Source organism: Pelodiscus sinensis, chromosome 2 (genome assembly GCF_049634645.1).
Source record: "Pelodiscus sinensis isolate JC-2024 chromosome 2, ASM4963464v1, whole genome shotgun sequence".
In the NCBI taxonomy this organism is placed as follows: domain Eukaryota; kingdom Metazoa; phylum Chordata; order Testudines; family Trionychidae; genus Pelodiscus; species Pelodiscus sinensis.
The window spans coordinates 83,547,792-83,569,135 of NC_134712.1; the positions used below are offsets into that span (position 1 = coordinate 83,547,792).

Here is a 21,344-nt window from a genome sequence, read left to right on the forward strand (position 1 = left end):
CAGTCAGACCCAGGGGGAGCAGGGGCACCGAGAGGCACGCCGGCATGGGAAAGGGCTCCGGCATTCAAAAACCACGCCAGGGCAGGCGCAGAGGTGGGAGGGAAGGAAGGAGGGATCTGGGTCGGCTCTTCTCTCGCACCCTCTTCCCCAGAGTGTAGACAGAGTGCTCGGGGATAGCGTGAAAGGAGAGGAGACCGAGCGACAATACCTGGAGGGCACGGAGCCAGCGCACTAAAATGAACAACAGAGGTGTTGACGGAGTGGTGAGCAAAAGGGACATTGAAAGTGACTTTGGGGGAAATCTTGGAAGGGGACTCGAGTGGACATAGAGGAGCAGTGCAGCAGGAATGTGACGGCGCCCGCTCACAGGGATGCATAAACATGGCTTTTGTAAAGAGATATCATGCCTCATCAATCTATTAAAATTCTCTGAGGAAGTGAACAGTATGTGACAAGGGCAGACCAGCTGGTGCAATATACTTGGACATTTGGAAAGGTTCTGATAAGGCCATGCACCAACAGCTATTAAGCAAAGTAAGCAGCCTGGGGTAAGAGGAAAGATCTTCTCATGGATCAATAGCTGGTTAAAAGACAAGAAACTAAAAGTAGGATTAAACAGTGCTTTCACCATGGAGAGAGGTAAGCAGCAGTGTCCCCTGAAGATCTCTACTGGGGCCAGTACTAGAGATGTTAAATTTCAATTAACTAACTAATCGAATAGTCGCTGCAATTTGAAATGCAGCAACAGCGCCAGGCATCCCAGTCCTCCACTGGCCCTGGGCTCCCTGCAGCATTTCAAAGAGGCAGCGTTGCATGGAGCCCAGGATCAGACTCCATACAGCATTTTAAAGCAGCAGCACCACACAGAGCCTGGAGTTAGCAGGGGAGTCCCCAGCTGATCCTGGGCTCCACACAGCACTGCCACTTTGAAGCATCCCCTGCTCTCCCCACCTCCCCTACTTTGCTGCCTCTTTCTGATAGTGGGGAAGTGGGGAGGAATGACTATTCGACTATCCAATAAGCATTTGCTTATCAGATAGTTGATGACTCGACTAGTCTTTCACATCCCTAGCCTGTACTGTTCAACATATTCATAAATGATCGAGAAAAGAGGGTGAACAGTGAGGAGGCAACAACTGCAGATAATACAAAATTACTCACTGTGGTTAAATCCAAAGCTGAATGCAAAGAGTTACAAAAGTAACTGAACTTCTGGGCAATAAAATGGCAGATGAAATGTTAACGTGTGCAAAGTAAGGCACATTGGAAAATATAATCCCAACTACAGACATAAAATGATGGGGTCTAAATTAGCTGTTACCAATCAAGAATTATCCTGGTTAGTTCTCTGAAAAATTCTGCTCAGTGTGCTGCCACAGTCACAAAAGCAAACAGTGTTAGGAACCATTGGGAAAGGGAGACAATAAAACAGAAAATATTGTTATGCCACTGTATTAATCCACGGTACTGCTACACCTTGAATGTTGCATACAGTTCTAGTCACCCCTCTCAGAAATATATATTAGATTGGAAAAGATACAGAGAAGTGGGGGGGGAGGAGGGTGAAGGGGAGAAATGGAGTTATAGAGTAACTTCCATATGAAGAATAGTAATAGAAACTCTAACTATCTTACCTATTATCAAGATAGCTTCCCCAATTATCACCTCTAATACCATTAGCTCACAGACATCCCACTCTCCCCACCTCTAATATCATCAATTCACAGACACTTACCTTCCTTCCTTCCCCCCCACCCTTGCATCTCCCTCCTGTTCTGAAATGTGATTTGTCCTTTTCATATGTGTTCATTTTTTTAATTGTATCCTGTGGTATATATGGTTGTGACTATTTTCTTCCACTACTTGATCTGAGGAAGTGGGTCTGGCCCACGAAAGCTCATCATCTAATAAACCATCTTGTTAGTCTTTAAAGTGCTACATAGTCCTGTATTTTGTTCCATATGAAGAGTGAGTAATAAGACTAAATCTGATCAGCTTAGAAAAGAGATGAAGGGGGAAGGAGATAGAGGTCTATAAAATCATGACTGGTGTGAAGAAAGTACATAGGGAAGTGTTACTTGTTCCTTCACGTAATACATGATCCAGGGATCAACAAACAAAATTAGTATTCAGCAGGTTGTAGCCTTTTATTTTATTAAAAGTGAATTTTGTAATGTGATATTACGCCTTTGTGGGTTCGACTATGGTGGCTACAGTTTCAAGCTAAACAGAGTCACCTCTGTTACTTGCTTCAAATGTAGCATTTCTAGGAACACAAAGACACAGGGTAGTGACCACATATATGTTTACAAGTAAAGGGATCTAGTCTATTTTACAAATTTTATTAAAGTTATGATTATTAAGTTATGATTCTCAAACATATATGTCAAGTATTTGTATAAGTCTATGACCTAATATGAACAATCTAAAATCTCACAGGCCTCATCCTGTAAGCCTTGTGTTACAACCTTACTTACTTAGATACCAAATAACATAATTATCTCTTCCAACTATATTAATCTTATACTTTCATAATTCTACAATTTATATATGACATAACATGCTAATTATAACCACACACAATAAATTAACAATAAATAAACTCACTGGCTACAAACATGTTAAAACAAACATAACTATGTACTTAACACAACGCATGGTCAAATCTGTGGAACTCCTTGCCAGGGGATGTTGTAAACTCCCAAAATGTAACTCACTTTAAAAAATAATTAGATAAGTTGGTGGAAAATAGATCTATTTATGACTATTAGCCACGCTAGTCAGAGTTGCAACCCCATACTCACGGTGTTCCAAAAACTCTGACTGCCAGAAGTTGTGATTGGATTGCAGGGAACAGAACAGTTGATAATTGCCCTTTTCTGTTTAATCCCTTAGACGCACATAGCACTGGCAACTTTCAGAAAACAAGATACTGGGCAAGATGAACATGTCAGTTAATAACCCACCACTACCAGAAAAACATACCTTTTAATTTTCATTAATGATGCATTTAATGCAATTTAAGTTTCTATATTGTGAAGCAGTATATTTTTAAATGCTGAAAGTTCATGAAATAACAGTGTTCTAATGTTGACAAACTACAACTCTGGCATCCAGCTATGGAAGCCTTAGAAATAATTCCGATAACTGAAGAAACATGAGAAGTATCTTTTTTTTTTTCATTTTCAATACTACCAGTTATCCTGTATGAACTTTGGGGTTCTTCTTAGTTTGAAATAATTCCAGTAAGGCTTTTGAACAACATAGGAAGTAAGAGAATAAAGAAATCCAGTGTTTATTCAGTCAAAACATCTGGCCTATGTCTAGACTGCTCCCTCTTGCACAAAAAATATGCAAATGAGGTGGTGTGCGGAATATTGTCGCACCTCATTTGCATAATTAATGAGGCTCCGTTTTTGTGAAAGAGCCGTTCTTCCTGAAAAAAAGGTGAAGACGGCTCCTTTTTGCGCAAAAGCCTCTTGTGCAAAAACAGAGCCTCATTAATTACGCAAACGAGGAGAGGGGATATTCACCTCATTTGCATATTTTTTTGCACAAGAGGGGGCAGTCTAGACATAGCCTTAGATTTAACAGTTAAAACATATATAGGTGATTTTTTAAACAGACATTTGTTATGGGAAAACAAAAAACAAAAAAAAGCCCCCAGTATAGTTTTTTCCATTTAAAGTCAATTAAACATTCTAGAACCTCTTTTTCACACAAGTTTCAAACCATTGCCTTCAGAACTACTCATTCACATCTGTGCGAGAGGAGAATCAGGCTATAATCTTTACATCTCAATGCTGTTTCACTGTTTTCCATGTTAATTAAAGAAGTGGAAAACATTTCATTCAGATTCCTGTTAAGGCAAGAAGCTAAATCGGTCTCCAGTTTGATTTATTACTAAGCTGCTATATCAGACTTCAGGTAATGTTTGTATCAGATGGCATTGCTATAAGGAGATGTATAGCCAGAAAGATTTCACTTACCATTAGGCAATGTTCTCAGTGCCAACAGTGAATCATTAAATTGGTTAGTAATTTTATGAGCGCTCTCTTGAATCTTTTCCACCTTTTTTTTCAGTCCATTCAGTCTAGACACAAGGCCTGTTGGAATAAATAGCTGGGATTGTTCTATGAATATACAAATGTTAGGACAATACTAATCCTAAATTTTAAAAAATATTTACTATATTCAATAACTGATCCAAAAAGCTTTTTGTTTTCTTGAACAGAATAGGTATTTCAGCAAATGCATAGAAGTGTAATAAATTCAGCATTTCCTCCCACTGCCTGTAGATCACATCTTCAGTTACAGTATTACAAATCCATGAGGATTCCAGAAGGAAAAGAGATGTAGGGAAGAACAGGTTTTCTTTAAATAATCACAAGAGAAAATTACTTTCTTCATTTGCCAGCACAATAGACCAATAACAAAATTTATCCATGACACAGTGTTTTACTCTTTTACTTTATATACCTGACTATGTAAAATGTTTAACTTTTAATTTGTATTCATTAAAAACATCAAAAACTTTGTTAACAGTGCAAGAATAATTCTATCAAAATACCATTAAAATTGTACACTCTGTGAAACTGACCTTCATTTTTCCTCTTCAGATATTTTGTTTCATTTAGACATTTAGAACTAAGCAGAAAAGCTTCTTTCCCAAGAGAATCAAGAGATTCCTCTGGCTGAAAAACCAAACAATGTTTACTATGTATGGAAAGGGTAGGTTCAACTGAAAGAAATTCTAAGTATCTCCAAATGATAACATTCATTTACTTTATGTTCTAGTGCTTTTAAAGATATATTATTTGTGTAACAGCGAATAGAAAAGCCAGTCTCACAAACTTGTATGATTACAGAAGGCATCAACTTATTTCATGCCATAGTAATCTGATTTTTTAAAACAACAATTGTGAATCTGTCCTAAAATATTGAAGGTGGCAAGATTAGAGAAAAAGAAAATAAACATACAGGGGTAAAATACATATGGTCATGGAACTTCCTCCTGAGAGATTCAGCTGCAGAATTTATGGTAGGTGTGAGGGGGGTATGTGGAATACATGTTGAGGGGTCAGAGCTGGGCAAAGATGTTGTGGTGGACAAGAGGGTACAACAGAGGGAATCAACAAGTGCATCAGTGGAAGAAAGAAGCAAAAGGGCTGAGGGAAAGACTGACTGAAGCAGAGAAGTGATGGATATTTGTGGGCTACAGATCCCAGGAAGACCAGGAGGTATGGGGCAAGTAGACAATGTTAAATTAAATTAATTAATCAGGTGTTTGAAGAGAAAAAACAGAAGAGAATTCTGATACTGAGGGACTGGACAGGGAGCAGAGTTTAGTGAAGTTAGTAGGAGTGAGTAGGGAGCTGATCCAAAAAAGGTCAAACAAGGAGAAGAAGGGGAGGACATCAGATCCTGGGATGCCAGAGCGAATGATAGCTCTGACACTGAAGTAATCAAAAGATAAGAGTAGGAAGCTGTGATGAGCCAGAGAGTCAGGTGTCGGTCAGCAAAGAAGATGTGTAATGACCGATGATGGATATATGAAGAGAAAGAATATTCAGTAGAGCACTCTAAAGTGTGGAGTGAGAGGCTGAGGGTGGCAGCCAAGGATGATAAATCTGGTGGCGATGACAAAGGATGGTGGGAGGGTAGAGGATTTGAATGTGAATGTGTCTGCTGCACAAGTATCAGACCAGTAGACAGATTTAAATGCCGGGAAGAAGGCGGAAAAGCATATAAATAGGTATTCAAAAAAGAATCAGATGCAGGAGGTAACTTAAAATCCCAACATGGATACTTACTGAAGTCAAGGGATTAAATATTACCCTAGAAGCATCATCTGCCAGATTTTCAGTTCTTTCAATCATATTTGTAATGTTGGAGTGGGTGTGGACAGCATTTTCTTTCAGAGATACATTTCTTATATTTGAGAGACCACTGCCATAGAAAAATATATTGTACATCCTTTACACAGTTGTCTTAACCAAGTAGCATGCTTCCATGTGTACATAGATTTTCAGAATATGTAAGGCATGTTGAGAGAATGAGCACATTACACAATACGTTTCACTTGATTATTTCAGGCTGAAGTTCTGGCCTCCTTCCAGATTTTATCCTTTTTTTAATTCTTTATCTTTAGTATGTTTTGAATTTTTAAAATCTTCTAATCATACGTAACATTTTCCATGAATACAAACCAGATCTCACACACTAAGGGTACATCTACACAACAGCGTTATTTCGGAATATCATCCGTTATTCCAAAATAATTATGTGAGCGTCGACACTGCTAGCCCATTATTTCGAAATAATTTTGAAATAATGGGCGGCTTATTTCAGCATTTGTAAACCTCACTCCATGAGGAATAATACCTCTTCCAAAATAGTTATTTTAGTATAGCAGTAGTGTGGACAGGCCACTGCTGCTATTTCAGAATAGCTTCTCCCCTAGGCCTTTCAAAGTAATTACTCCCCAGTGCTTCCTAGAGCTCTAAACTGAGGTCGCACGTCCACATTAGGGGCGCCTGCCTCAGACTAATTTACAGGTTTCCCTGTAGTGTAGACGTGTTATTTAGAAATAAGCTATTTCAGAGTATTTCTTCCGGAATAGCTTATTCCAAAATAATCATGCAGTGTAGATGTAGCCTAAAACAAAACAGACATTTTCAATGTACAGCAACATAGCTTTCAGAATAGAAATGAAAGATATTCTGGGTCATGTTCTGCCTGGTTACAGTTGTGCAGCCATGCTGAAGCCAATAGAGTTGTACAAGTATAACTATAAGCACAATTCTCTGCTTTCAGGAATTCAGTACACCTGTGCTTTGTGATCTGACTTCATTTTAAAAACTTGTGTACTAATTTTAAAAAGGTAGGACTGTGAGAACTGAAAAAAATAGAGATATCTAATGTCTCTATTTTCATATTAATAATCAGAGTTTCTGTCCGGCTAATAACTCCTGGTGTTAATATCGGATGAGCTCTGAGAATATAGGAAGTTTTTGAAAGAGCTTCTATATGTAACCTTGAATGTGTAACCTGCTCATTTCTGAAGGTTATGATTTGAATGATGATTATGGATATTTCATGGAGCTCTTGTATACACTGACAAAGAAGTATTCACATAATGGACATCTTTTCATGATAAAAACTATTTTTCTTTCTTAAACATTTGAGTATTATTAACCACTGACAGCTACATAAAGAAGCTAGATCACATAGTATTCACTGCACATTTATTAATTTAAAAAACTAATCACATTACAAATTATCATTCATATGAATCACAAGGCTGTAAATCAACTTATTCTGCATCATTAATAAAAATACCATTCACTTAATGAAAAGCAAAAGCAATTAAATGTATTGCAATTCTAAATGAAAAAAATGACCTGCTGCCTTCACAGACTAACCTGTTATCTATTTAAATTAAAGCTGGCAGTAATATAGATGAAGCATCTATTAAGTTCATATATCTTGGTGTGCTCACCTGTTCAGCACTTCTGCAAGTTTTTGAATTTCAGCTGCATGATCTTCTGCTCTGTAGACTAGTTCAAGTGCTCCCCTCGTGGACATCTGCATGACCAGATTATCTACGTGATACCTCAATTTGGCATTCCATAGGACCAGTCCATCTCGATGGATCTCTAGATTCTAAACATTGAAATTATTTCCTTTATCAATGAATCAAATGCAATTCACTATATTAAATCAATGATAGATTGTTTAATAACTTACTGACGTAGAGTTCTTTACATCTGTGGCAAGGGCAGCAGCAACATCCATCAATTCTTTCCCTTCTTTAATTAGCATGATGGAAAGCTCCTTGTTTTCTTGTATGTTTAGCTTTTTATCCTGTGGCATAAATCAATTGTTTTATGGTATTCTAATGTCAGCTGGTACAGATGAACGGTATGTCTACCCTGCAGAGTTTTTGTGGAAAAACTACACTTATGTCCACACTGCAACTGCATTCTTTCGACAGGGGGTTTTTCAACAGCGGTAAACCTCTTTCTACAAGGAAGAAGCCTTTTTCCGAAAGAGTTCTTTTGGAAAAAGGTGTGTATGGACAGGGAAGAGGGTTTTGTTGGGTTTTTTTCGAAAGAAGAGGGCTCCAGAAAAAAGCACAGCTGCCCTAGTGGCAACTCCGTCCATAGTAATCACCAGGGCTCAACAATCTTTGTAATCTACTCACCCGTGGCGAGTAGATTACAACCCGGAAGAGCCAGGTTCCAGCGATCTGCGCATGCGCAGAATGATCTGCGCATGCGCAGAACGCCGGACAGCGTGGTTGGCGAGCGGGGCTCGCTGTGGCTCGGCGAGCCCTGGTAATCACAACTTAAATGCAAGATAGCATCCAATCAACGTGGACGCTATCTTTAAAAAATGCAGATTGCTTTTCGATGCGCTTTTGCTGTGTGGACGCTCTCCTTCGAAAGAAGTTTTTCCAGATCTCTTCTGGAAAAGCTTCTTTTGAAAGAAGCCTGCAGTCTAGATGTTACCAAGCTAATCTACTTAAACCCTTCCCACTTTGAACAAATTGCATGGTTTCTCTTTGGTGTACTAGGAATATTAAAAATATTAATATTTGTAAAAGTCTATTGTTTCATTTCAGTCTGAAAAGTGAGGTAATTAAAACATATTATCAATCTGGCATTTATTATGCAAACAATGAGGATTCTACAGTCTTACATTTAACTCTGCCAGGTTGCTGTAGATAAGGGAAAGCAAACGGCTGGTCTCATTGGTATTAGTCTGAGCATCATTCACTAGTTCTTGAGCTTGCTGTAGTTGGATGTTGTGGTTTGCTAAGAGATGTCTTGTTCTTTTTTGTAGTTCTGCAAGATCCTGCTGGGGTTTGAAATACTCTTCCTGAACCTGTGATAACAACCTCTCTGCAGCACTAGGAAACAGAGAGAAAACAATAAACAAATGCAGGCACTAAAATTCAGGGCTGCGTCTAGACTGGCACGATTTTGCACAAAAGCGGTCGCTTTTGCGTAAAATCTTGCCGCCTGTCTACACTGGCCGCGAGTATTTGCGCAAGAACACTGACTTTGTAATGTACAAAATCAGTGGTTCTTGCACAAATACTCTGACGCTCCCCCTCAGGGATAAGCCCTCTTGCGCAAGTATTCTTGCACAAGAGGGCCAGTGTAGACAGCAACATTAATTTCTTGCGCAAGAAAGCCTGATGGCTAAAATGGCCATCGGAGCTTTCTTGCGCAAGAGAGCGTCTACACTGGCACGGATGCTTTTGCGCAAAAGCAAATCTTTTGCGCAAAGTCACATGCCAGTATAGACGCTCTCTTGCGCAAATACTTTTAAAAGTAATTGTGCAAAATAATGCCAGTCTAGATGCAGCCCAGGTGTGTTTCTTAAAGAAGGAAAAACTGAAACCAGGGTTACCCAAACTGTGTGGCACTAATATTTGCAACTCACTTGCACATAACTGCATGTCAATTTTTTTATCAGTAATAAATACTTACTGCCATATTTATTAAACTTGTCTCACCATGGTCAGACGACTATTAGCAAATAATACAACCTTGCAGCTTATCATCTTTGTTCTAGCCCTGGAGTTGTAAAGAAATGGGGTCTGTAATCCTTTGAGCATTTATTTTTAAAGTTCCATTTGGGATGCCTCTGACTTGAAAGCCTTCATAGATTTCATACATCTGGAATGGTTCCATGCCCAACTTCAGACATTTCCAGTTTAAACATTTTTAATCTAGGGGCAACGTGCTAAGGTGTGGGAGGAGGCACTGGAACATACTGATAATATGAACAGCAGCAAGTCACCAGAATAGAACAGAATACATCCCAGTAGTTGAACTGCTTTAAAAAAAGAGCTGTGACCCAGGACTACAGCCCAAACCCAGGGAATCAGTCAATTGCTACATGATTCCATGAGCCTCCATTATCAGGAGTTTTGAATTTTAACCAGAAGCATTCGATGCTGGGCACTATTGAGGGGAACCTAAAGTGTCACTGGTGTGACCCTGAACGGCAATTCCTGTGTAAGATACACAATGTAAAGAATGTCCAGTAGACTTCACCAGAAGTCTGGGCACAGGGAGTAGGGGGAGATGGGAAAAGGCCTTAGGCAGAAAGGGCAAAGCTGGGGGCTAGACTCCCCCAGACAGCCCTTTAGCACCAATTTAAAGGGCCAAGGGCTCCATCAGCTGCTGTTGCTGCTATAGTGGCGGCCAGGAGCCCTGGGCCATTTTAAATCTACAGGTTCTAGTGCAGCTGCCGCCTCTCCCTCCCTCCCTCCCATGACAGTGTAGCCCTCCCATGACACATACACGAATAATTCTGTTTCACAGATTTATCTTTTAATCTGCTTTCAAATGTTTTTCTATTTTCAGTTATAGCAAATGAAGCCTGATTTATAGTGTTACCACAAACAAATGATGAAATATACTGATTTTTTCCCTACTCATATTAGATATGGATATACATTTATATTTCCATATCACTGATCCACACTTCATGCCCTCAAAAACCATTGTTTTAAATCAGGGGTCTGAAACCCATGGTTATCAAGCCAAATATGGTTAAGTATGGAACCAAATATGGCTCTTCTGTCATTCCCAAAATGCATGCAACTTTTTAAATTAAAATGGAAAATTAATTTAAAAATTTAAAAACGTGTAATTACTCATGTAGCTTGAATGCACACATGAACCTGAATTTGATGTAAACTTCAAAGAAATGTGCAAAAAGATGCTGTAGCAGAAGTCCCATTAAATAAAGTCTGTGAGTGCAATGTTTAATTTATGCTATTTTAATCATCATGTCAATTATCAATAATATTATGTTGTATATTTTTAGTCATGCAAATGTGCATTCTTACAGACCACTTGTTCTGACTTTTAATGTAGTTTGGCTCTTTGGTTTGAAAAGGTTGCTGACCCCTGTTTTAAATTATAACAAAACGCAGGCAGTGGTAGAATGGGTAGAATGAAATAACAATGCAGTAATTTACAGGGCCGTATTCTCCCAATACTTGTGTACCATGACAAGGTTATACTATAGTTCTGGAATTTTACCTTATGTAGCAAATGTAGAGAGGTTTCAGTTAGATATTATTTAATGATGTATCATCACAAACAAAATTCACCAAGAGCCATTAGGTATCTGTCTGCTCCCTGACAAATGCACTATCAAACAGCTTATTTAAATTAGCTTTAAATTTGCAGCTCTGCAGCATGATAGATTCTGTAAAGCAAACTCTCATGCTAGCATAAATCTTATTACCTCTCTTCTTCAGTGTGTGAAAGGTCGCTCAGCAGAGAACTTTCAGAAATGTCTACAGAAAGCTTACAATTGAAAAAGTTAACTTACAAATGCCTTAAAACTGCTGTAAAAGTCAGAAATATTTTGTTAGGAAATGGGTGTTCTCAGAAACTTTCATAAGGCCAGGAAGCTATTCCAAGTCCTAATTCATTGAAACGCTAATCAGGTTTTATTTTTAGTCAATTCCCATGGCCATCTGACTCTCACATAAATTAACAGACAGGTTCAAAGTAAGCATAAGAGACAGGTGAGCAAAGTACAGTATGCCCGGCAACCACACTATACTTGGGGATCACATTAACATATGAAAATAAAACTATTCAATGACACTAAGACACAGAAGTAGCAGAAGCTATGCATGGGGGGAGGGGAGGCAGGCCCTCCCAGAAAAAGCTGCATGGTGGGGGTCCCTTGGTTGCATAGGGTTTTTTAATTTTTAATTTTTGAGCATGGCCCCACTCTAGACCATTTTTTCTCGAAGAAAAAAATTAAAAAACTAGTGATCCTGTAGCACCTTAAAGACTGAAAAAAAAATTATATGGTATCATGAGCATTCGTGGGCACAACCTACTTCTTCAGAAATAATTTTTTTGTTAGTCCCTACATTGCTACAGGACCACTCGTTTTTAAGTTACAGACTAACATGATTACTCCTCTGAGACTTTTCCTCTCATAGTTCCTTATACAAATGATAAACTATCCATGAATAGAGAATAAGACAGTAGGTTTACTTCAGTGCAGTGGTGACATTTTGGACCTGATGCGTTAAATATCTTCTTCGCATTGCTTCCAGCATGGCGGAGGTATCTTCCAGGAGACTCTGAGATGTACTGTTTGACAACTGGAAATCCGGTCCCAGTGTCTCATTTAGAGATGCAGCCACTTCAGCAAGTACTAAGTGGGAAGGAAACCATTAGTCACTTCACTGAGAAACAGCAAATTGAATCCCTTAGACTGAGGGGGGATAATTTTTGAAGGAGGGGCCACTTCACAAATTTTGGAAGTGGCTGCAGGCTGACCTAGAAGGGGCGGGGCCCTGGGAAGAAGGGGCGGGCCTCGGGAGGAAGGGGCTTTGGGCTGAAGGGGCAGGCTTGAGAGCTGCCCTACTGGGAACTTTGCTTGGCCTGGGGTCTCTCCCCCCTGACTTCTGGCCAATGGAAGGAGCAGAGGGGAGGGTGCTGGGCGCTAGCCTCCTCCCAGAGTTGCCTGTGGGAGGTTTAGAATTCACGTAACACAGCTGGCAGCTCCTGACCCCCGCTGCTAACCTGTTGCCCGGCAGCCACCCGGCAGGCAGAGGCCTTTTGAAGAGAAGCAATGGAAAGGGCGCCTCCCAGGCAGCTCCTGGGCAACAGTCCACTGGGACCGAGAGCTGCGAGCCTTTTCAATTGCTTCTGTTTCAAGGGCTTGTGCCTGCAGGGTGACTGACAGGCAATGCCACCACCCAGCAGGTACAAGCCCTTTAAATAGAAGGAGTTGAAAGGGCTCGCATGTCTCTAGCTTCCTAGCAACACGCTAGAGGTGCTGGGAGCTGTGGGCCCTTTTAACTGTTTCTATTTAAAGAGCTTTCGTTCTCTGTGGCTGCCAGGCAACATGTTGCCCGAAAGACATTGAGAAGGCACGAGACCTTTAAATAAAAGCAGTAAAAAGGGCTCATAGCTCCAGTGCCGCTAGCGCCTTGCGAGGGAGCCAGAATCACGTGAGCCCTTTCCACTGCTTCTATTAAAAGGGCTCGCACCTTCCCCGGGGCTGCTAGGCAAGGCGTGGGGAAGACGTGAGCCCTTTAAATAGAAGCAGTTAAAAGGGCTCGCGCATCTCCGGCTCCCAGGCAATGTGCTAGGGGGCAGGGCCTAGAACTGCCTCGCAGGCTAGATCAAAGCCCTAGGCAGGCTGGATTCAGTCCACTGAGAGGCTTTTGCCCACCCCTGCCTGAGACAAACAGCATAAATGCCCTCTCTTTGCAAACAGTTCTCGCATTTATGTTTTTATTTCAATAATGTAAGTGGCCATAGCTTTGCAGTCAGATGCAATACCTTTGATGGTTGTATGCACTGTGTCAATAAATACAGTCAAACGTCGAGTCTCATTCATGGTTCTTTGAGTTGCATTGTTGAGTTGCCAACCTCTCTTCAATATTCTAGTCAACTGGCATAAAAATATAAGAATGTATATTTATGATAAACATTACAATAATTGAGATTGATGATTAGCTTCTGATGACTTTTCCACTAAATAAAGAACATTTCTAAGGTCACCAACAAATTGTATGAGAAAAAGATTAGCAGCTCATGAGGAAACAAATCAAATTTGTTTGGTGGTTTTTCTGAAGTGATGAGTACCTTTATCAACTATTCTGCTAGGGTACGTCTACACTAGTCATTAGTTCGAGCTAGGTAGGGTAATTAGGGCAAGCGGAATTGCAAATGAAGCCTGGGATTTAAATGTTCCCAGGCGCCGCCATTTTTAAATCCCCCTTAGTCCGAACTCTGTGCCCATGGCTACACGCGGCACAGAGTAGGTAGTTCGAATTAAAGATCCAGAGTTCGGACTAAGGGGGATTTAAAAATGGCGGCGCCCGGGAACATGCAAATGAAGCCCGGGATATTTAAATCCCGGGCTTCATTTGCAACTCCGCTTGCCCTAATTACCCTACCGAGCTTGAACTAATGAGCTAGTGTAGACGTACCCCAGTCTCAAACTCAAATATCAGTGAAAAAATGCTATCCAACATTATTACTTCCAAAGGGAATACTTTGAAATACAGCACTGATGTCAAAGGGAAGAATTGTCAATCGTCTCTGACAATTACAGCAATATGGTCATCACTGCAGCTGCTGAGTTAAATTACATATTTAGGAAGGTATATGTCGTCAACAAATGACATCAGATATCTCCATTGATGTATATTTCTATCCACATTTTTTACTCTTTAGGGGACAAAAATATGACTCAAGTAAACCATCCTACCACACTGGGAATTTTGCTTAAGTGAAAACGTAATACAAACTTTCGGATTTGCCCATGTAATTTGAAGTTTATTTAATTTACACTTTAAATCATTTTGTAACAAAATGTTGGCACAACTAAAATTGAGGTCTTAGACTTCTTGGAAATGATCAAGCAATGACAAAAGGTTAAATAAGCTATGTGGGCCAAAAATCAATGAAAAGAAAATATTTCCATTTCTTACCACATGAACCAGTGAAGGATCATGATACATATCTGATAATCCGGCACCCCCTGGGTCCTAAAGGTGCCGGATTATCGGAAGTTTACTGTACATAGAACACCACAAAAACCTGTAGTATCCTTCATTGATTTGTAACTCCATACAACTCTATTACCTTTCTATAGAATCCTGTTGCTTCAGGTCTGTTACATTCTATAAAACTTTTCCATGAGGGGCTCCTCAAAGATCATTCTGGCTAGGAATGAAAGTGCACAGTACTTGCCTCTTTGTGCAGTTGATCTGTGCCTCTTGATATATTCACAAGATCTCCTTTTGCCATCTCCAGTGAATAGGTGGGATCCTCTCTAGACAATAGAGACCCCTAAAAATAGTAACATACTGACATTTTAAGACCTGATTATTTTAGCTCACCTTTAAAGAGGCCACCACCATTTTTGTGTGCAGAAAACTGTGGATGCAAATAACTATGTACACAATTTAGCTTATCTATAGTTTTAAACTTCTGAAACCTGTTGTGACAAAATAAGCTCAGAAGTATTGCTGGTGCACAAAAGTAGGCCATTGTTAAAATTAAGGGCCAGTTGTCAGGATCCAGTCAAGTTTGAGGATTTTCACCAGTGCCGGAATTCCAGGACAGATACCTCTATATATATAGCTTTCTGACCTACTCTGCAATTCTAGAATTACTGTAAATGTATGCTAAATAACCTGAAGAAGAGCTCCTGGCAGCTCACAAGCATGTCGTTTTACCAACAGAAATTGATCCAATAAAAGATATTACCTCACTCACCTTGTCCCTTCATATTTAGTACAAACATGAGTGACACACAATAACGCATCTCAAAGGACGTCAAGAGATGTAAGATATAAAAGGTTTATATGCTTGTGCAAAGCATGGGTTTCTAAATAGGTGTGAGTTAGGGTTTCTAATAGGTGTGAGTTGTAAGTCTGTAAGATAGCATACATCCAGTTAGCTCCATTCCTGGCTTCAGATACAGAGTTCTCAAAACTGATGGGAGCAGTAAGCCTCACAGGAAGGAATGCTGGGCAGGCATATCAAGTAAAGCGGACCCTCCCTCAGAACAGGTACAGGTGAGGGAAAGACCAAGACCTTTTACAATTCTTTTAAGCAGACAGACAGACAATTGCTCACTTGGAAAGCAGTAGCTCTGGGTCTCACAAGGGCACGTCCCTTGGAAATCCTGGCAGTAGTTTTTGAAAAAGCTTATGGAAGAGCCCAAGAAGAAGCCTAAAAGCAGACAGTCTGGTGGTTGAGTAAGTCAGCTGGACAGGAGTGATATTTTAGCCAGAGAGACAGGGATATCCAACTCCTAATAGAAGAAAATAAGGACTATGGGGGTGCATCTACACTGCAGGGCTTAACTCGAAATAAGCTACGCAAATTGAGTATCTTATTGTGTATCTTATTTCGAAATAACTTATTTTGTACAATGAGGATTACAGGAGTTAGAGTAAGAAGTCCTCCAGCTTGACAGTATTTTGACAGTATTTCAAAATAACTGCCTGCTGTGTAGACGCGGACTACGTTATTTTGGAATAGCCCTAGTTATTTTGAAATAAGTGTTGCAGTGCAGACGTACCCTGGCAGAGCAGAGTAAGTTTAGTTTTGGAGGATGAGAAGCAGCAGAGCTGGTGATCAGGACCAACGCCTATTCATTGTCCAGGTTCCCAAGAAAGACACATATGGAACAGGGAGGATGAAAGTAATCTCTCCCTTTGACTCTGAAGGACCATCAGAGGCAGGTTGCCAACACACAGAAATTTCATTTACAGACAAAATGGGAAAAAATTATGGACAATTTTTTTTAGGGACATAATTTTTATACTATATTAAGACACAGAAATGGTCAAAAGTGTAAACTAATCATTGTCATTCATACATCACAAGACCAATATGCTATTTAACTCACTTTCATTTACTTAGTCATGGTCCTGGAAGTTTTCTATTTTGTGATTGTACATCCGAACCCTGATGCTATTAACCATGGATGATAACATCACATGGATCATATAATTCACGTTACGTCACCTCAATCATTGAGCTAAATAAACAACGAAAATGTCCAATTTCCGCTGCTCCACAGTAAAATGGCTGAAGCAGCACAGAAGAAATTTAATTGCTATACAATAATTGCTGTTTTTTGAAATTTTATTTCACTTTTATGAAGTTTACGGACACCTAAATTTTTTTTACAGACTTTACGGACATGTCCAATTTTGGCTAATTTTTTACAGACTGTCCGTAAATTTACTGACAGTTGGCAACCCTGATCAGAGGGCTTTGATGCAATATAATGGAGAGGAGAGAAGACTGACAAACCTAGTGATCCAGTGAAAGAGACGGCATTTTTAAAAATTTTGTTTTCAGTTGTTTGTTTAGCTCAGAATGGGTATAATTTTTAGGTAAGCCAAAAAGAGCAAGAAATAGGTATGTATGACATCTAAGAGAAGGTAAATAGTTGTTACCATTCTATTCTCTAGTTACCAAATAATTTCTTTGGGCACAATAGTTAAAAATTATTTTGGCACAAAATGAACAGGAATATTTGTACTATAGCCATAACCCTGACACTTAATCCTGGAGTCCAAAATTCCACAGAGGTTTCTTACTTTTTTTTTCTTTTTTTGCATTCTTTTGAGCATCTCAATTATCTGCACAGTGACAGCTGGTTTAGATCATTTGACTTAAATGTGAAAATATGTGCACTGAAGGGAAAACTGAAATTGATGTTGTTTTCAAGAAAATCTGTTTTCATTTTATAATTCAAGTGTTAAACATATTGTATGTATTTACAAGTAAATGCCAAAAGAGATTATTTTCCTGCAACCATAACAAACAATTCAAAAGTAAAAGCTAATTCTACCATAACACAAGTATTGTTATAGTATAGTATTTCTATATATTTGGTATATAAAGCAATGGCAACATGATTAAAATGAAAGATGATCTTATAAAACTGTCACTCAATTAAGGTGATTCTGTTATCATCAACATCAAAATATTAAATTACATTCTTAAGTGTTCAATCTGGATATTATTTACCAAAGAAAACATTATACTTCTAACTCAATTTTGTTTTAATTTGCAGCATGCATTGCACAAGAGGTCTCACTTTGTCATGTGTTTGTCAGGATATGATGGAATACAAAGAAAAATGTGGTTTTACTTATACTTCAGATTTTGTCTCAGTACAGTAATTGCTGAATGGACACTTTACACTATCCACACTTATTTTAGCAGCCATGAAGAATGGAAGATTCTGTTCCACTAATCTTCATGCCTTTTATCCTGGCCTTGTGCAAGGACAAAGGCAGAGCTACATGAATCTACTTCGAAAACAACAAGTGCCCCTATAATATTTTAAAAGACTTTACAAAGCTGTGATGCTCCAAGCACATGAATACATGGAGTATCACACTTTTGAAATACAATTTAAGTGAGCTAAGATGGAGCAATTGAGCTTCTCCTCAAAGAGGACTAGGCTCTTTGTGCCCCAAACTGTTTACTGTTAAGACACATTTCAAAGATCTATGGAGAAAATTCAGATTCAAACTATTAGGCACAGATTAAGTTTGCAGCAGAAAAAGAGCCACAAAGGGGACAACACCAGAACCAAGACAGGGCATTGCCAGAAATTCACCAGAGAGCCAGTACTGTTGTGCTTTTCTCCAGGGCTATGTCTAGACTGCAAGCCTCTTTCGAAAGAGGCTCTTTCGAAAGCATCTTTCGAAAGAGCCTCTTTTGAAAGAGAGCGTCTAGACTGCACGGAGAAATTTTGAAAAAGCGGCTTGCTTTTTCGAAAGAAAGCATCCAGTGAGTCTGGATGCTCTCTTTCGAAGAAGCCCTATTTACATTGAAGAACGCCTTCTTTCGAAAGAGGAACTTTCGAAAGAAGGCGTTCTTCCTCGTAAATTGAGGTTTACCGCCATCGAAAGAAAAGCCGCGTTCTTTCGAATTAATTTCGAAAGAACGCGGCTTGAGTCTGGACGCAGGGGAAGTTTTTTCGAAAAAAGGCTACTTTTTTCAAAAAAAACCCTGAGTCTGGACACAGCCCAGCTGCTAAGTTGCTTCCCATCCAGCCCAACCCTCTCTGGTCAGTAATGTGAAAATTGTACTTCCTTAAATGTTCCCCAACATTGTTTGCACAAGCTACCATGACAGCTTGTTTACAGCATTTTTGCAGCCAAACTTTGGGAACTACAGACCTCCACCACGAATGGGATGATTGTTTTTAAGGAAGAATGTGATGGTAAATTCTCTGGGGGCAGAGACAGTCTTTTTTCTGTTTTTGCACAGCATCTAGCACAATGGATTACACGTTCAAAACTAGAGCTCCAAGGCACTATTACTACTAATAGAAATGACCTGGAAAAAAAAACAGAAGGTTGCTGAGTAGCAAGAATGTAATGGAGATGGAACACAAAGGCCCCCAACCCATCTTACCACAACTTGTCTTAAATTTATCTGCATGCTGGGTCATCTGCTTCCAATTCAATCTCCTGTCAGCATAATTAACCAGTTTTTCAACAATATATTCCGTTCAAATTTTGCATTTGAATTTTTTTATTTGGGTGCAACATAGGGATGTTAAATTGCAGTTATCTGACTAATCGTGTCGTCAATACAATTTGTATCAACTACATGATTAGACGATAAGGACCACTCTGTGGAGCCACAGCAGGGGTAGCTCCAGGAGCTGGGTCAAGCCGGGACTGAGCAGTCCCACCTCATGCTGGCTCCGGGAGCCACCCATGATGCAGCTCTGCATTTTAAATGTAGTAAGCCCAGGCTGCCGGGAACAGGGGCTGCTTTGTGGTAGCAGAACCCATCTGCAGGGGGACCCTCTACTCTCCCCCTACTCTCGCTGCCTCTGAGGCAGCAAAGTGGGGGGCAGCAAGTAATTGATACTCCAGTTGACTACTTGCTAACATCCCTAGTGCAACACAACATGCAGTTCTGAAATTGAAATCTTCTGACAGTCTGAAAAATCTTATCTGGTATTTGTTTCCTGGTATATGTCAAAAAGGAAAGCACTTACTATCAGGCAAGCATAAGCAAAGCAAGCAGTCAATGCAGACCATATGTGCTCTGCACTGGACAGCCAGCCCATACTGCTCTCTCTGGATATGTCTAGACGACATCCCTCTGTCACCAGAGGGATGTAAATTAGACATACCGACATTGCAAATGAAGCGGGGATTCAAATCTCCAGCTCTTCATTTGAATAAAAATGGCAGCCATGTTTTGCCAAGTCAGCAGTTTGTCGGCAAAAAGTGGCTGTCAAGACGGGCATCGGGCGACAAAGAAAGCCTTTGTCGGCCGATCCCTTATGCCTCGTAAGTGAGTCCCCCGGGCTCCATGGCAGCTGTCCCTTTAAAATGCTGCCTCTGCAGCAATTCAAAGGGGCAGCTGACCCCGGGCTCCACTGCCCCTTTAAAACAGACAGAGGAGGCAGTTTCAAAGGGGCAGCTGCTACACAGCTGATCTATTGATCAGCTGTGTAGTAGCTGCCCCTTTGAAAAGCCGCCTTGGGTTTTCAAAGGGGCAGCGCCATTGTGCGGTGCTGCCATTTTGAAGTACCCCTTCCCCCCATTTCATAGAGGCAGCAAAGGGGGGGGGGGGGAATATTGACTAGTCAAAACACTATCTGATAAGCAATTGCTTATCGGATAGTCGACTAGTCTTTTACATCCTTATTACACACACTATTTTTAAACAGCATTCGCTCACATCATGCAGATCTGTCCACTCAGGTCAAGCAAGAGAACCATCGACTCAGCTCTCTCCTCAGTCCAGCTGTACCTGTGGCTTTTGTGTGGTTGACACTGCATTGCAAGAAGTTTTGGAGTATTACAATCATCCTCAACATTTGCATTTATCATGCCACCTAAGAGGAATAGCAGTACTAAAGAAAGCAAGAAGAAACGAGTAACAAGTGAAAAGATATGGGAAATGATGAATTTATCTAAGAAAATGAGATACTGGATAAGCTTTGTGCTGGTGCCCAAGTCAACCTGGTTGGCCAGGAATATGCTAGGAATTGAATCTATGATTCGCACAATTAGGAGAGATGAAGATAGCCTTACACCACAAATTATGGCTGTAGGTAACACTAGTCTTACCATCAGGAGGATAACAAGGCAAGATGTTCAGCTTAATGAAACCAAGACTTTGTTGAATACGTGGATTGAAGATCAGATTCAGAAATGGGCACCATTCAGTGGCAGTTATTCATGAGAAGATACAGAAACCATACGCAGCCATGTGTGAGAAGGAAGGTGACCCATTCAAAGGAATGTCATTTGGTAGTGGCTAATGTGATAGTTTTAGGAAGCACTTTAATATCCGTAATGTGAAGTTTGCAAGAGAATCTGCATCAGGTGTTCACCAAGCAACAGAATTCTTCCCTGCTGAACTAGCAAAAATTACTGAGGATGATGATTAAAAGCCCCAGCAAATTTTTAATGCTGATGAAACAGGTTTGTTCTGGAAATGAATGTCATACAGAACTTCATCACTCTGCAGGAGCATTCAGCACCAAGATTTAAAGCGGCAAAAGACTGACTCGCATTGCCGCTCTGCACCTATGTATCGGGATTGTAAGTGAAAACCAGTGCTTGTTTATCGTGTTGGGAACCCTGTGCCTTGAAAGGCACGCAGAAGTCTTTCTTGCCAGTTTACTGGGGGTCTAACAAAAAAGTTCTCGTGCCTTAGAACTTTACTTCAAGTAAAAAAACCTATCTTTCAAGGTTTTGATATTATCAGACAATGCCCAAGATCACTGTGCCAAAGCTCTACGGGGTGCAAACAAAAACATTGAGA

At 40.0% G+C, this 21,344-nt stretch overlaps 1 protein-coding gene across 2 annotated transcripts in view; it reads right to left on the reverse strand.

Annotated features, from left to right (window-relative positions):
• Positions 1-21,344, reverse strand: part of LAMA1 (laminin subunit alpha 1) — a 163,423-nt gene that overhangs the window by 45,838 nt on the left and 96,241 nt on the right. For both annotated transcript variants that reach the window (XM_075920947.1, XM_075920946.1), the window contains exons 34-42: positions 14,763-14,861; positions 13,344-13,455; positions 12,045-12,207; positions 8,704-8,914; positions 7,750-7,866; positions 7,502-7,665; positions 5,814-5,949; positions 4,601-4,694; positions 3,990-4,106 (exon numbers count right to left, since the gene is read on the reverse strand). In XM_075920947.1, coding sequence (XP_075777062.1) covers positions 3,990-4,106; positions 4,601-4,694; positions 5,814-5,949; positions 7,502-7,665; positions 7,750-7,866; positions 8,704-8,914; positions 12,045-12,207; positions 13,344-13,455; positions 14,763-14,861 — 1,213 coding nt within the window. The remainder of the gene's footprint in view (positions 1-3,989; positions 4,107-4,600; positions 4,695-5,813; positions 5,950-7,501; positions 7,666-7,749; positions 7,867-8,703; positions 8,915-12,044; positions 12,208-13,343; positions 13,456-14,762; positions 14,862-21,344) is intronic.